Consider the following 17,252-nt stretch of genomic DNA (forward strand, 5'->3'; position numbering starts at 1 on the left):
CACACATATAGAGAGTCTGGTAGGATAAATACTAATTGTTAATTTTAGTTATATGTGCAGAAAATAATAGAATTCCTGGAGTGTGGGAGAAGGAAGAGCTTTTATACCCGGTCCTGGTTTGAACTGTTAGGAATGTCAGCTATTAATGTTATTTTTTTAATTAAGATTTTATTTAAAATAGATCCACATAATACTTCAATTATTATAATGGATTAGAAAATTATATATAATCAAGGGAGCACAGAACTTGAAACTTTATTCAATTAACTTTTTTGGTTTTCAAGTAGGATTTATTTGACCTCAGGAAAAGTAAGATTTAACTTATGATGTCTCACAAAGAAGAAGATCCTAAGAGTCATAGTTTTAAAGCCCCAAACCTACATACTTTTATTTCACTCAGATTCTACATACTGCCACATTCTCTTTTTTCTCCTCTTAATGGATAGGGAAAATAGTTTGTGACAATGTTTTCATATATATTTTGGATTACTGTGTTCCTCACACTGAACAACCTTCATGTCTAAGTTTTCTTCAAGATCTTATTTTCTAGCCTTTCCATCACTGAAAACACATCCCAAATTTTTTAGATATGGCACACAGAAGAGAACACAGTACTCTAATAAGGACTACAAATTAAAACGGAAAATAACTTAATATCTCATGTTGTGTTTAAAAACATAATCTAATAAACAAAGCAAAATAAAAATAAATAAATAAAAGTTCAAGGAATAAGAGCGGCACAGGTTACCAAGAATTATGAGGCATTAAAAGATATGCATTTGGAAAGATCTATAATTAGAAGGCAGGATTGAAAATGGGCACGAAACTGTCATGATGGGCAGGATATACAACATCTTTAGAGGCCTAGGGAGTTCCCTAGAGTTCAGATCATTCTTCAACAGCAAAATAATTTAAGAATGGATAGGTCTGTAACTTTTTAATTCAGAAATTTTTAAAAATTCAGGACTGTCATTCACCAGTTGATGATAAATATGAGGTGGGGTCACATGTTCATCAACAGTTTATTTGGCATCAGAATCTGTTTGGCAATATTTGCATGATTATATTGTGTTTTCCTTTATTTTATTAAAAATGGGTGGCAGATTGAAAATGAAAATGCTGCTATCACAGAAAAGAAGCATAGGCCTCATAAAACTAATATTAATTTAACTGAAATAAAGATGAGATTGTTAACCTGCCAGAACTAGAGAATCATTAATTTCAATGAATAGTCTACATTCGATATGAAAGGGGGGGAAAAAGCACAATTAAGAATCGTGCACAAAGGCTTTGGTGTTTATGATGTGGGTATATATGGTACTCACATCTTTGTATAATCCTCTACCCTTGGGTGTAGGTGGGGCCCTGGATCTGTTAATATCATGGGATAGTCACTCCCTTGATTCGGTTGTATTATATGGCAAAGATGATGGTATAGTCATTCTTGTGATTATGTTGCATATTATACCGGACTCCATCATAGCAGACTAGAGTAAGGTTCTCTCACTGGCTTTGAAGAAGTAAGTTGCCATGTTCTGGGAGTGTCACAGGAATGAGACGCAAAGGTGGTCTCTAGGAGCTGAGAATGACTCCCTGCCAATAGCCAGCAAGAAAACAGGATTCTCACTCCTACAACTACAAGAGGACTCTGAGCTCCAGATGAGAATGCAGCCTGCTAATACTTTGGTTTTGACCTTGTGATACGCTGAGCAGGCAACCAGCTACGCTCTGCCTGTACTTTGGTTGTATAGAAACTGTGAAATAATAAATGGGTGTTGTTTTAAGTCATTGAGTGTATGGTTGTTATAACAGCAATAGAAAGCTAATTTAGTATGCTAACATGAAAACACTGAGCTTGAGTAAAGCGTGAAATATGAAGGATCTAGTGGAGAAGATTGCTGTAAATGAATCCATAAAGAGCTAAACACATGCATTTTAATGATTCAGAACTGGAAGGATAAGATGGAGGGGGAGATTTATGTGAGGAGAAGAAAGGCATGCTCAAGAATATATCATGTTTGTATTTTTGCAAAGAAAAATAAGGAAATTAACATTTATTAAGTATCTTCCATTTATTGTGTTGGATACTTCCACATTTCAGTGATGAAAAAGCTCTTTTAGACATTTCTCCAAAGAAGATATACAGATTGCCAAAAAACACATGAAACAATGCTCAACATCATTAATCATTAGAGAAATGCAAATCAAAACTACAATGAGATATCATCTCACACCAGTCAGAATGGCCATCATCAAAAAATCTACAAACAGTAAATGCTGGAGAGGGTGTGGAGAAAAGGGAACCCTCATACACTGTTGGTGGGAACGTAAATTGATACAGCCACTATGGAGAACAGTATGGAGGTTCCTTAAAAAACTAAAAACAGAACTATCATATGACCCAGCAATCCCACTACTGGGCATATACCCTGAGAAAACCATAATTCAAAAAGAGTCATGTACCACAATGTTCACTGCAGCTCTGTTTACAATAGCCAGGTATGGAAGCAACCTAAGTGTCCATCGACAGATGAATGGATAAAGAAGATGTGGCACATATATACAATGGAATATTACTCAACCATAAAAAAAACGAAATTGAGTTATTTGTAGTGAGGTGGATGGACCTAGAGCCTGTCATACAGAGTGAAGTAAGTCAGAAAAACAAATACCATATGCTAACACATATATATGGAATCTAAAAAAAAAAAAAAAGTCATGAAGAACCTAGAGGCAAGACGGAAATAGAGATGCGGACCTACTAGAGAATGGACTTGAGGACACGGGGAGGGGGAAGCATAAGCTGGGACAAAGTGAGAGAGTGGTAGTGTATATATGGACATATATACTCTACCAAATGTAAAATAGATAGCTAGTGGGAAGCAGCTGCATAGCACAGGGAGATCAGCTCGGTGCTTTGTGACCAGCTAGAAGGGTGGGATAGGGAAGGTGGGAGGGAGAGAGACGCAAGAGGGAAGAGATATGGCGATATATGTATATGTATAACTAATTCACTTTGTTATAAAGCAGAAACTAACACACCACTGTAAAGCAATTATACTCCAATAAAAATGTTAAAAAAAGTATTATTTTTCGTCCAATAAAACAAGTAATCACATATCCTTTAAAAGCATAGAAATGTTTTTAAAGCAAAATGATATTAAAGCCAAAGGTACAGAAAACTCGTATTAAATTTGTATCTAGAACTAATTAATAACTATATGTAAAAATTAATGTGTTTGGTATGAGTATATTTATATCTTTATATACACTACAGAAATATATATATAAATTGTTACTACTATAAAATATTTAATTCATATGAAAATTAGTGTTTTATATGTCTTTGAATGCTTATGAATGGTACTTTGAAAGTTTATGGAAAGCCTGGTAGTTCTATTATTCACATCCTGCAATTTTGTTTTGAAGATGCACTTATAAGCCCAGTCTATCTGAGGCTTTCCCCATCTAACCCTTTAAATGACTCCAAATGTAAAGTCCCTGACTGCACACATAGACCAGGCAAATTTATTTCTTTATTTTTGGCTGCACCACCCAGCTTGCTGCATCTTAGTTCCCCGACCAGGGATTGAACCCGTGCCCTCAGCAGTGAAAGTGCAGAGTCCTTACTGCTGGGCCGCCAGGGAATTCCCTAGGCACCTTACAATTTAAGAATAAACATGGGGTCATTCCTCACCCTCTATGTAAACAAAATGGACTTTCAAAGAATATCTTACCATCATCCTGGAAGTTTGCTTACTGTTTTTTGTTTGTTTGTTTGTTTTTGCGGTGCGCGGGCCTCCGGACGTGCAGGCTCAGCGGCCATGGCTCACGGGCCCAGCCACTCCGTGGCCTGCGGGATCTTCCCGGACCGGGACACGAACCCATGTCCCCTGCATCGGTAGCCGGACTCTCAACCACTGCGCCACCAGGGAAGCCCTTGCTTACTGTTTTTTGTTTCTATTTTGTGGTTTTGTTTTAGCAAAATGGAAAGATTATAAAAATATCTTTTCTCAGACTCTTTACTAAAGGATAACATGCATTCAGAAAAGTGTATAAATAATGAGTGCACAGGTCAATAAAGTTTTTCAAATGGAACTCATCCCAGTAAATAGTACCTAGATTAAACAAAATAGGACAGAACAAAACAGCATTACCAGCAACCAGAAGCCTCCTTTATACATCCTTTCCAGTCATTACCCCATAATAATCACTATCCTGACTTCTATCACCTCAGATGAATTTGAACTATACGAAAGTGGAATCAAACAATGTATATATTCTTTTGAGACTAACTTTTCATGCTCAATATACACTTGTGAGATTTATCCATTCTGTTGCAGGAAGCAGTACTTCTTTTCAATGCTGTATAGAATTCCATTGTGTAAGCAAACCACAATTTATCCATTCTACTACTAATGAGCATTTGGGTGGTTTCTAATTTTTAGCTATTACGAACATTTTTTGTACAGGTGCTTTGGTGAACCTATGTATGCATTTCTGTTGGGTACATATATAGGAGTGGAATTGCTGGGTCACAGAGCATTGTTCAGCTTTAGTAGATACTGTCAAATAGTTCTTCAAAGTAGTTGTACAAATCTATACTTTCATCAGTAGTGTGTGAGAATTCCTTTTGTTCTAGATCTCTGTCAACATTGGGTATTTTCTCTTTTTCTCATTTTAGACATTCTGATGGTTATGCAATTCCATTCTGGTTTAAATTTGCATTTCCCTGGTGAATAATGAAACTGAGCACCTTTTCATATACTGAAGACCCACTTGGATAGGCTCTTTTGTAAAATGGGCATTGAAGTCTTGCCTTTTTCTCATAGGTGTGTAGAAGTTTGTTATATATTATGATTGGATATTAAAATTTAAAAATATTTCTTTTCAGATTGTCAGAGAAAAATGTAACATAAGCAACATCTGGACTAAACCTGGAAAGCCTTAAAAAAAAAACAGTTTCTATTCTCCTGTAACACAGTTATGACAGGGGAAAAGAGAAACAAAAAGTCTACCTTTAAATATTTAATTCAAGAACTAAGCAAAATAAAAATGGGCTTATAATTTCTGACACTGGAAGAAACCTACTGGGAAGCTGTCATAAATCACAGTATTTTATAGCAATAAAAGAGTCACGTCCTCGAAGCTCACTATTTCTTGTTAATTAAAATTTGATTGTCAAATACATTTTGCAGTTTCTCAGAAGATATGTTTCTGAGAAAAACTGGTAAATAATTGGTTGGATTTTCTTTTTAAAAAAGGACCAGAGGAAAGCCTAGCTTCTGGTTTTAAATACCCTTCCATTTACTAATAAAACAAACAAGTAACTTCTAAACTTTCTAAAAAGACTTCTGCCTTTTATATTGCAATAAATTCCCTTTGAATAGTACACTTTGGTTTTGTTAATAAAAATGTTTCCAAGGGAGACTGGTTTTCATTCTTTGTAATGACAGCAATAACTCCTTGGATTTCTTCCTTACACCATGTTTTTGGTTTTGTTAATAAAGATGGTCAACACTGGTTCCAATTGGAAAAAAAAAATGAAAAAAGCTACTTCTTCGGAAAATTTACCTTTAAAAGTTGATCATCAACCAAGTATTTACTGAGTGTTGTATTTATAAGGAAAGGAAATGAATAAAACCAAAGTTACTAAAAATATATTTCATAATTTTAGCAATTGTCACTGTGCAAATATTTACAAGTAAAAAATGGTACTCATAAAACAGAGTGACATTTATTGTTTCAGGAAACTACCATGATGTTTCACTGAGTATTAAGTGGAGGCAAAAATGCTTCAAGAAAAATTTCAAGATGTACGTAAGCTAATTGTATGGAAGATAAAATAAAGATCTTAATTCATTAAAAATATTCTTATATTTCAGCTGTATAATGGAGACTCACAAAAATCAGACCAAATACTGTGATACAGTTTCCTTTACCATATGCAAAAGGTAAATAATCTATTACCCTTTCTTTGAGTGATTTGTTTCCCATACTTTGAGAAAATGCTAATAAGAAATATAACCATACTGAACAAAATCTTAGAAATGAGCTCTTCATAATGAGCTCTTGGTACACAAAAGATGATTATCCTTCCCTGTTCACAGACACATCACATCTTGTCCTGTCCTTTGACTGAGCAAACCCAATTCTTTCAATGTATTCACACAGGCTAGATTTTTTTGTGGCTCTTTTTGCACTACCTTTGACACATCATTCCTTTTTTAAACAAATGAAATAAATTATTTCATTTATTTAACTGATGCTTTACAGTCTAGGTGTTCCTAGAAAAAGGGATTATTGAAGTAGGTACCCAAACATCTTATCTTCTCCTATCTGAATCAACAGACCAGAAATCAAATCAACTACACACAACCCATTTGAAATGTAATTTAGCAAGAAAGTTACAAACCAGAGTGTTAAAAAGTGAAAGAATATCCAGTTTTTCTAGTTTTCATGTTAACTAAAGGTAATATCTATGAATAGTTAACTACACAACAGTGCTGCTAAGTTTTTCCAAAGGTACTCTATAGTCTGTCGAATTAAATGTAATAATCAGAGTAAGCAAATTGTCCAACAGGCTGGCTATCCTAGGTGACACCTGATCCTGAATGACACCGGCTTGATCCTGGCAGCTAAACTGGCTTGCTTACTTACTTTTGAAAGTCTGACAAAGAAGGGCAAGCAGAACCAGGTTATTTTTATTCTTCAAAGAACAGAACTGTATTAACCTGAACTAACTTTACAAGTTGCTGTTTCAGCAATTCACTTATTTATAAAATACCGTAAACCTAAGAATGACAGAAATGTGGAGTTTTATAGAGTCTAATTATTGATAAGAACTCACTGGTTCCCTCTCCATGTGTTTAAGTTCAGAGAGCTCCTCATTCAGCAGAATGGTACAGTCTGAGTAGGAGTGAGGAAGGTACCAGAGAAGATAAAGACCTTCATCTGAATTTTAATGATGATTCAGTAAGTTTCTCCTACTTGTCAAGTATGCACAAAGAAAATATTCTCAGTGGCAACGCTTAAGGCTTCCAGACACAAGCAGATATCATACCCATAATTACATGTGAAACTCTGATAGACTGAATCCCCATCAGCACGCACGTGCGCACACACACACACACACATACACACACATACATACAAAGGAAGACAAAAATAAAGAGAAAGAAAAGACAGCTATAAGAGGATTCATATTGCTGAGTCATAACTCATTTTCTTGACTCACTGTTCACTAGGAAACAACAGGACATAATCAATTTTCTTCTCTTTCTGCCCTAAAGAATTAGATATTTTAGAAAGTTCATGCACCTCAAGCGTAAGAATCTGCTGAACCTGATTTCACCAGTCACCTGCTTCACTAAAACTGATAGGGAACTGAAAACAAGAACAACCACAAACAACCACTAGAGAGCGTGAAAGAACAGAAAGAACAAAACCAGCATAACACTTTTCCTCTTTACAGGCTGCTGAGGAAGGTCAAGACTGGAGCAGAAGGGGCAACACAACCATGTGGTCTACATAATAGGATTCCCAGAGTTTTAAGTGGATAATCAGGTAATCTTTATGAGTAAAGAATTAACCTGACAACTCAGAGCATTACAAAACACTGAATTATACCCAAGAAGTAGCAAGAAATTGCAGCGAGAAAGAAGTAACTCCTCTGAATGAGACAAAAGTTTTGATCAACTATAGCCAAACTTTTATCAGAAAAATGTCAATGGCTATGATGCAGAGCTCTTTACCTTCTTTGTTAATTTAATATATAAACTATATGGACATATATTTCATGAAAAAAATTTAGAGAAACTGGTATCAAGGAAAAAAAATCAAGAGCAGTGAAAATGGGCCTGCCTTCAAAATAACAATGGTCAAAAGAAAATTGTTTCACATACATAAGAGAGTTTCTTTCCTGATGTCATTCATTTCACCCTACCCACTCCCTTCCCATTTACAATCTGTCTTTGGTCATAAAATGGGCACCTTATTAGCACACTGCTTTTCTCTAACAGAGAAAGTATAAACCTGCATAATCTGACATCTGTATTCAGGACAGAAAAAGGAGTATGTGTTTCCTTCTAATATTTTTCTCTTTCCAATGCATGGTAGTAATTTTATAATTATCAGATTGGTTAATAAATTAGTTTCTTTCAAGTTAGGTCAGTAAAATAGCAGCAACAGATTAATGACTTGATTGTTTCTAACATGGGGAAATACACTAAGGCCAAAAGTCCATCTTTATCCATCCATCCATCCATCCACCCACCATATACACACATAACATAATATACACACATATATCATGGCAGTCCTTTCACATACTCCAGCAGGATAAAAGATGAGAGAAAAAAGCTAAGCCCTGTGTAACAGAACATGAACACTGTTAAGTTGGATAGAGCATTATGTCCTCATTCTCACAGCCATCGGTCCTTTTATAAACAGTGTGTTTTAATAATGGATTCGGCAGTAAGACAGTCTCTTGTTTCCTTCTGGGTAGAGAATGTACTTTGTAGTTTGATTTACAATAGCTGAGAGCAGTAGTGAAACTGTTCCTTACAACTTACTGTTCATCCCTCACAAACTTATAAATCACAACTGCATCTACACAGACCTAGTCAAAAACTGGAATAGCAGGTCAAGCTTTAACACAAAAACACTGCATCCCTTCACTGTGCTTATAGCCAAATCAAGCTAACTTGTTCCCAGGAATTGTAAAGAGCCATGACAGATCCTTTTGACAGTGGCTATCTTTACTATTTAGCTCACTAGAATAGTGTGGTCTCTTTCAACCCCACAATGGTCTCCAGAAAAATGGAAAGGGCAGCAACCTTTTTAGGGACTAAATGAAAATGTATGAAGACAGATGTTCACTGTCTGTTGTCACTCTCAAGATCCTCCACTTAAGTTACCCTCTAACACATAATTCATGAGGTGAAGTAACAGAGGACCCTTATAAATGGAGGAAACAGAGCTGGACCTTGGATAAGGAAGCAACTGGTTCAAACAGTTGGATAATTTTAAAATGTTATCTTACATTAAAAAATATAAATATAGAGAAGGCAGTGAATATGGGATGATGTTTTGCTTCCAGTAAATAGATACAAGTTACCCCCAAACAGCTTTACTAACTTAAATTATACAGTTGCTAAGTCCCAAAGTCTTTAAAAGAAATTAAAATCAATTTGAATTTTAATTTCATATACAGATATTCAGAACATGCCACAGCTATGTAATTGTTTATATAAAAGCAACATTCAAACTACAGTTATTTTCCTTAACTGAAAGCTATTTTTCTGATAAATATTTTGTTATATATTTTTGGTTTTGAACAAGAATATATCAATATTGATGACATCCATCCCCCAATATTTCCTTCCCATAAGATTTCAATCTAGGTTTATGATGCATTTGGTCTTTAGGCAATAATTCATGGTACCTGAGCCAGCAGATACGGTATGGATAAAGTATAAAGCATAAATGTATTGATAGTTGGTACCATGAAAAAACCAGTAAACTGCAGATCATGAGACCTGGATTTTCTTTTCAATTCTGTTGTAATGCTGTGATCTTGAGCAAGCACCAACTCCCTTAGACCTCAATGTTCTCATTGAAAATGGAGAGAGTGGACTGCAGTAGACGTCTCTCAAGTCTCTTTCAGATTTAACTTTCAATGAGCTAATTAAAGTTTCTAACTTGTCATCTATTGGCAGAGGATATTAAAAGCCTGCTTGGGCAAAAAACCCCACAAAAAACAAAAAATAAGCAAAGTTCTCATTGTCTATGGATCCAACCTGTTGAGCTTTCCGAATTAAACAGATTTACTACATGCTACTGAGATTCAAGCACGGTTGCTACAATATTATTAATGGTCAATATATTTTGTCTCCCTCAGAGAGAAATGGGCTGTATCCATTCCCAGGTATCTTAATATTTCATAAAGAATCCGGGGAAGATACAGAATAAGAAATCCACTTCAAATTATTAAAAGAACAAGTAAATGTTGCAGTGTTAGTATTTTGCTATGATCATTACACCTTTAATTTATCTGAGTTTCTCAGAAGGCTATTCTTGAGCTGGATTTTGTACTGGATGTTGACGGCCTCCACACAGTATTCCTGTGAACTCACAGTAATGAAAAACAACCTATTTTTTAAAGCCAATAAGCACAAAAGTAAACAGTCAATCCATTTGTGTAATTTTGAAAAAGCACACATTCCCTTTAAATATGTACGAACTTTCAATTTCTGTCTCAGACAGACTCTAGGAACTCTTACCTGGGGTCTGCATTCCGTGAAGTTTCTGGGTGTTGCTAACATGATCCTTCCGGCATGCCAGTCAAAACACTTTCTATACCGTATGGTCACCGTGCTTGCTCACTTGCGCGCTCTCTCTCTCTCTCTCCACTTTTTTTTTTTTTTTTTGCTCTCGCTCTGTGCCTCAGACAGATTGGAATGTAGAAAAGCCAGAGCCAACGCCAGTCAAACTCCATCCCCCCCCACCCCTCCCCGCCCAGTTCTTTTGCTAGAGAGCACTGAACAATGGCTATCCTTCCTGCTCAGAGCGCCTCTCTTTCACAGCACTGGATGCAGGAGGCAATCTAGTTCAGGAGAAGCAATGCGATTTACCAAGCAAGGTAATTCATTTCTTCTGTCCCAAGGGTGGATAAGTACATCTGTGTGTTTTAAGAAGTGATTCATTTTTTTTTAAGCAATCTACTTCAAAATCTGTCCTATTTTAGGGATAGAAAAATAAAACAAATTTCAGAGATTCTTATTTTGAGTGTTATTGTGCTGAATTAAAACATAAACTTTTCTAAGTACAAAACCCAGGGAAATATCTTACAGCTGATGTATATATAGAAGTGTGTTAACACAAATATTATTATCTTAAAGTCACTCAGTGTGTCACCTTATCGCAATAGAAATATTTTAAATTCAGAAAAGAAAATTTTTATTTCTCGAAATCTTTCATTCAGGTCTTAAGCTAGAACTTCACTTTAAAAATAAAGAATAATTAAAAATTAATTTTATAAACAGAATGGCTCCTAACTGATTAGTCAACTAGTTGTGATGAAACTATAGATAATATCACTATTCTCAGTCATTATTTTGGTTTGTTTTCAAATCTGACGTATTTCTAGGGTTTGTTTTTTTCTACATTCCAAAAAAGGAAGGCAGGTCAATGATGTAATCTTCATTATTGGTATGGTGACCTAACACATTCTGCAGCTGCTCGTTTGCTGAGGTTAGCATGTCAGCATTGAGCAATTAAAAAATTCACTGTTTGAATCACTGAGCAGATTCTACCTGCCACTTCAGACAGTAGAACAGGACAGACATGAGAAGAGCCAGGTTTCAATCTTTTATCTACCGTTTAACAAACAGCTGACGGAAATAGGTATACTCTATCTCTATTTATGTATTTATATATATGTATTATATATCTCTCTCATATACTATCTAGATAAACATTTACACACAGATATATTTGTATATGTACACATACATACATATGTGTGATGAGTGTGAATGTATGTATCTTTGGCACCCTTTTTTCCCTCCACTTTTTCTCTCCAAGTCTCAATGATTCACATTTAAAGTCTCCTTTAATTCCATCATAATTTGGTTTTCGTTATCTGCTTTCATTTTCTTTCAAGGATCATAATACTCTAACATCGCATTTTCCTCTGCCTTTACTTTGAGTTTTCTATTTCTACTTCAGAAGAACTATTCCTATAAATCCTATTGCTACTCAAGTAAGAGTCATAGAGGGGGAAAAGACATAAACAAAAAGTTATACAGAAAAGAACAAACTAAGGATCTGACCATGAAGACTTACAGACCACGGACTCCCACCCTGCCCTATATGAAACAAAACACAAACAACCCCTACCCTCTTCTCACTCAGGTGAGCCTTAAGCTTTATCATTATTTGTCTCATTTATAATTAACCCTAAAATAGTGCAAGGTATACCAAAATTATTTTTACTTATTATTCCTCAAAATATTTATAAAAAATAAGTCATGGGGCTTCCCTGGTGGTGCAGTAGTTGAGAGTCCGCCTGCCGATGCAGGGGACACGAGTTCGTGCCCCAGTCCGGGAAGATCCCACATGCCGCGGAGCAGCTGGGTCCGTGAGCCATGGCCGCTGAGCCTGCGCGTCCGGAGCCTGTGCTCCGCAACGGGAGAGGCCACAGCAGTGAGAGGCCCGTGTACCGCAAAAAACAAACAAACAAAAAAAGTCTTGATTTCCATCATTCTATCCAAGAGTCAGAGTCTAAGTTAGAGTCTAAGCAGTGAGTCTAAATTATCAGGGAAAGAGATTTCAGCTCAATAAAAGGAAGTCAGAGCCATTGCAAGGCGCTTTCCGAAGGGGCTGCCTACTACAAGAGGCAGTGACGCCCTAACTCTTCCCACACGGGTTGGCAGCCCATCTGATGAATAACTGTAGTGCAGCAGCTTTCAAACTATGCTACTGAACTCGTGTTCTGATGATAAAAAAGAATAATAGCAATCTTCCGTGACATGACAGAGAAAGTTCATGTATACGATTTTCTCAAGTGTGATTTTTTTTCTTTTTAAATATATTTTAAAATGTTAGAATCTGTTACTGTTAATTAACCTTAAAGATGCCTGGAATAGTTCCAAATTCAGATCGATAATGACATTTTCAGATATTTGAAGGTGAATTCTAACAATAATTTATTGTGTTCTGCAAAAAGCACTTTCACTACCTAGAGTTCTGATACTTGAGTAAATCTGAGAAGCACTGTTGAGGAAACAATTTTTCATATACCCAAATATGATGTTATTCCATTAGTCAACACTGTTCAAAGGATATTATACACCATATTTTATTAATTTCTATACTAAATCTTTTCACAAGTATGCATTCCTATTTATAATCCCGTTTTATGCCTTCTAGCCTTGATGTTGCTGCTTCTCTATCTAGAAGTTCCTTCCTTGTCTGGTCTGCCTGTCATACTCTTATTTACCCTTCAAAACCCAGATTTAAAATTATATTCTTAGTGTGGTTTACCTTATTTCCTACCAGAGTTGATTACATTCTCCTCTGTATTTTTTTTTTTACTCTCCACTATTTTTTTTTCTTTATAGCCTTCATCATTCTCTAACATTATACTATGTACTGATGTTTAATGTCTCTTTTTCCCACCAGAACATGAGGTAGATGAGGGAGGGTCTTTGTCTTGTTTTCAGCTTATTGCTAGAGCCTAGAACAGTGCCTGGCTTAATAGGTACTTAATCAGTGATGCCTGGATGGAGAGATGGATGGATGGATGAAAAAATATATTTCAATTACCAAACCTTTGTAAGTACTTACACTGAGGAGTGCTTTAGAATAACTTGAGGACAGGGACCATAGCATAGCCATTTTCTGATGCCACAGCCTAGCACTGTATATGTACATGCGGTGAAACAAGAATATAAAGGAATTCGTCTCAGGTTTGTGCGATTTCAAGTTAACTAATTGAAGCCAATCGAATTATATACGAAGGGAAAATAGTCATTTCATCATTTACCCAATTAGGACCTACTTATAATAGGTGAAATCCTGATCCCTAGATGTTGCTTCTTGGAATAATTTTTAATGTCTCTGAACCCACAGCCATGTGTTGTGCTGCCTTGATCACAGAAATGCAGCTTTTGAGGTAGACACTGAAGAGACTGATAAAATCTTAAACTACGACACTAAGAAGGAGTTCTCTAAGAAGCTGGAGAAGCACGAGTAAATGGCTCACACTCCAGCCATGAGCTCAAGTTACAAAGTAACTGAAATCCATGTCCATGCAGAAAATCCCTCATGGGTTAGAAGAGCCTCATAGAGTCTGAAGGCATTTTGAAATGATATATTGGATCACATAACTAGAAAGCTCAATTCAGCACCCAGCATATTCATTTTGGTTAGATGAGGGCACTTGAGCCATTTTATTTTTGCAAATGGTCACTATGTTGTCAATATCTGGTTTCACATTTCTCCCCTATACAGAGAGTTGGATAGGGTTGTCTTGACTAATCCGTCTTATGCAGTCATGATCCAGCACTGTACTTACTAAATGGTTCTACTAGGTTGAACTACGTGAAAATGCCATTTTTGTAAGTCAAAAATAGTCGAATATCAGCAATGATCAAATGAATAATAAGAAAGATTCAAACACTGAATGAAGGGCTGGAGTAAATAATTTTAAAGGTCTCTTCTGGTTCTGGAATTCCATATTATAATTCAAACATAAATAAGAATATCAATCAAATTTAAAGATTGGTCACCACCCTGTCAAACTATGGTCCTATTATAACAACACAGCACTCTGTTCTTGTCCTTCTTGGAACTTATATAATGTTTGCCACATAATAAATGCTTAATAAATATCTGCTAAATAAACAAATAGCTTGAAAACAGGTATAAATGGACTACCGAAGGCTGTCTCTATGTGAGTTTTTAAGTTCAGTGTCAACGAATATTGGTTTTGTTTCTAAAAGGCTAGGATATTTTTTTCTAGTTATGAATCAAACAGTATGTTTTGTGAACTTGGAAGAATATGGATAGTACATTTTCTCCCTACCCCTTACAAAAGTAATTATGGAATTCTGACTTTGGTACAGGTATAGAAGTCAATGTAACAGCCATTAAGAAACCCTAAAACTATAGATGCATGATTTTCTGAAAATCAAAGGGCACACACAAAAAAGCTAGCTGCATATAATTAAAAGTTACTTGCACATCTACTTTCTTATCAAACAAATTAACAAATGAGCAAACAAACAAAAAATCCTGGTAATACATGTCATCTCCTCCTCCAAGCAGATACACATATTGATAGCAGTCAAACTGAGGTGTACACCAGTCTGTACGTGTGCTCCCTCTTCTGAACAGCAGATGATCAGAGACACAGCTTCTTCTAACCATAAACACAGTTTCTGTTAATGTCTCCCCATAAACCAGACTGACATTCTGATGCTGTGGCCTTCCTACTGCATTCTTTTCAGAGTTCATATTAGAAAAGGAAACCATTGTTTATAACTAGAATGACAAACACTAAAGTCACCCACTTATTCAGAAATGCCACTGAAATTCTAATTTTTATTCCATTTTATTTCTATATGATGGGACCACAAGGCACGCTTCTCTTCTGATAAAAAGGCATTATAAAGACCGAAGGATCTGTTAGTCATATGGTTAGCAAAGTACTCAGAGTGTTTAGAAAAGGCACATGCCAGACAGTGACAATTTTGATGGCCACACAACGTTTTTACAACTTCTGGCTAGGCATTAGAGCTTTGCCTTGCTTTTCCAGCTAAGATGATTTAGTAGACTGCATTTGGTTACCTGAAATGGCCATTGGTCAGGAGGAAGCATTACAAAGAGCAGGCAAAATCACACATCAGTCACCCTTCTCAATACTCAGGCTGTCATATGAATAGGACCGTACTTCAAAGAAAAATAAGTAAAACCTTTGTGGAAAAATCCAGGCAAATCTTTTTCTAGTTTTATTTCAGTGTATGAGTAATAATATACTACAGAAACAAAAGTAACACTTCTATTTCTATGAAAAAAATCATTAATAAACAGTAAGAAGCAACTAAAAGCTTTCTGGGATAGGGTTGGATATTAATGGATATCTCAATGTGTTCACAGAGCCAAGGACATGCCTGTGACACTGGCCCTCCTCATTTAAAAAAAGAGCTTAAACTGAACTTTAATAAAGCCTTCAAAAACTCATTTTCTTCAGTGGCTTTAAAATACATATATAACTATCTGCACCGCTTGGCTTGTTGATTTCCTGTTAAGCTAATCTGCTGTCACAACTGAAGTACTATTAGTCCACCTTTCCCATATAATGCAGATAACACTTCAGTTTCAGTAAAAATATGTCATTAGGCATTTATTTTTGCCTTAGTTTTAAAGAATATTTGCAAGTGTGGGCTACTGTTTCCATAAGTCTAATTATAAAAAGCAAAGATGTTATGGTACAGTCATCTTTGGCATACCACTGATACAACAACATATATATGTACTATATAATTGAAAACACTAGTGCATACGGCAGGTAAAGTCCACTTCACTCAATTTCCATTACTCTCTTACAACTAACTAAAGCAAGCTAAAATCTAGTAGAACTCCAAGAGATAAATCATGAAGCAAAGAGGACATCAAAATGGACAACAGACACATGAAAAGATGCTCAACATCACTAGTCATCAGGGAAATGCAAATCAAAACTGCAATAAGATATTATCACCTCACACCCGTCAGAATGGTTTTCATCTAAAAGACAAGGGACAACAGGTGCTGGTAAGGATGTGGTGAAAAGGGAACCCTCATACACTACTGATGGGAATATAAATTGATCCAATACTATGGAAAATAATATGGATGTTCCTCAAAAAATTAAAAATAGATCTACCATACAATCCAGCAATTCCACTACTGGGTATATACCCAAAGGAAATGAAAACAGTATTTTAAAGAGATATATGCACTCCCATGTTTATTGCAGCATTATTCACAATATCCAAGATACGGAAACAACCTTAAATGCCCATCAACAGAAGAGTGGGTAAAAAAGATACGATTTATATACCGATGAAATATTATTCAGCTATGAGATAGGAGGATAGCCTGCCATTTGTGACAACATGCATGGACCTTGAACACATTATGCTAAGTGAGATAAGTCAGACAGAGAAAGACAAATATGGTATGACATCACTTATATATGAAATCTAAAATGTCAAACTCAAAACAAGTCAGACAGTAAAATGGTGCTTACCAGGGGATGGGTTTGGGGGGATAAAACTGATGTTGTTTAAGGGTATAGACTTGCAGTGGATAGTAAATAGGCCATAGAGATCTAATGCACAATGTAATAACTACAGACAACAAAATTATATTACAATTAGGTAATGTGAAAATAGCATTACAACGGTAATCATATTACAATATATAAATGTATCAAAGTAACATGTTGTACACCTTAAATTCATATAATGTTACGTGTCAAATATATTTGATTTTTTAAAAGATGGTTCTGATTATTTTTTTAACATCTTTATTGGAGTATAATTGCTTTACAATGGTGTGTTAGTTTCTGCTTCATAACAAAGTGAATCAGTTATACATATACATATGTTCCCATATCTCTTCCCTCTTTGATTATTTTTTAATAGAAAAATCCATTCCCCAAAGGAAAATTGAAATTATTAAGCAAGGGGAAAATTAATGTG

General features: G+C 35.5%; 1 protein-coding gene across 6 annotated transcripts in view; it reads right to left on the bottom strand.

The window, feature by feature from the left end:
- Positions 1-17,252, bottom strand: part of RASAL2 (RAS protein activator like 2) — a 387,706-nt gene that overhangs the window by 141,116 nt on the left and 229,338 nt on the right. The window contains exon 1 of one of the 6 annotated variants that reach the window (XM_079903337.1): positions 10,284-10,389. The exons of the other annotated variants lie outside the window; for them this stretch is intronic. Within the exon in view, the coding sequence (XP_079759463.1) occupies positions 10,284-10,296 (13 nt within the window). The 5' untranslated portion in view covers positions 10,297-10,389. Of the gene's footprint in view, positions 1-10,283; positions 10,390-17,252 lie in introns of those variants that run through there. 6 annotated transcript variants of the gene reach the window in all.

This window comes from Stenella coeruleoalba, assembly GCF_951394435.1.
Source record: "Stenella coeruleoalba genome assembly, chromosome: 1".
In the NCBI taxonomy this organism is placed as follows: Eukaryota; Metazoa; Chordata; class Mammalia; order Artiodactyla; family Delphinidae; genus Stenella; species Stenella coeruleoalba.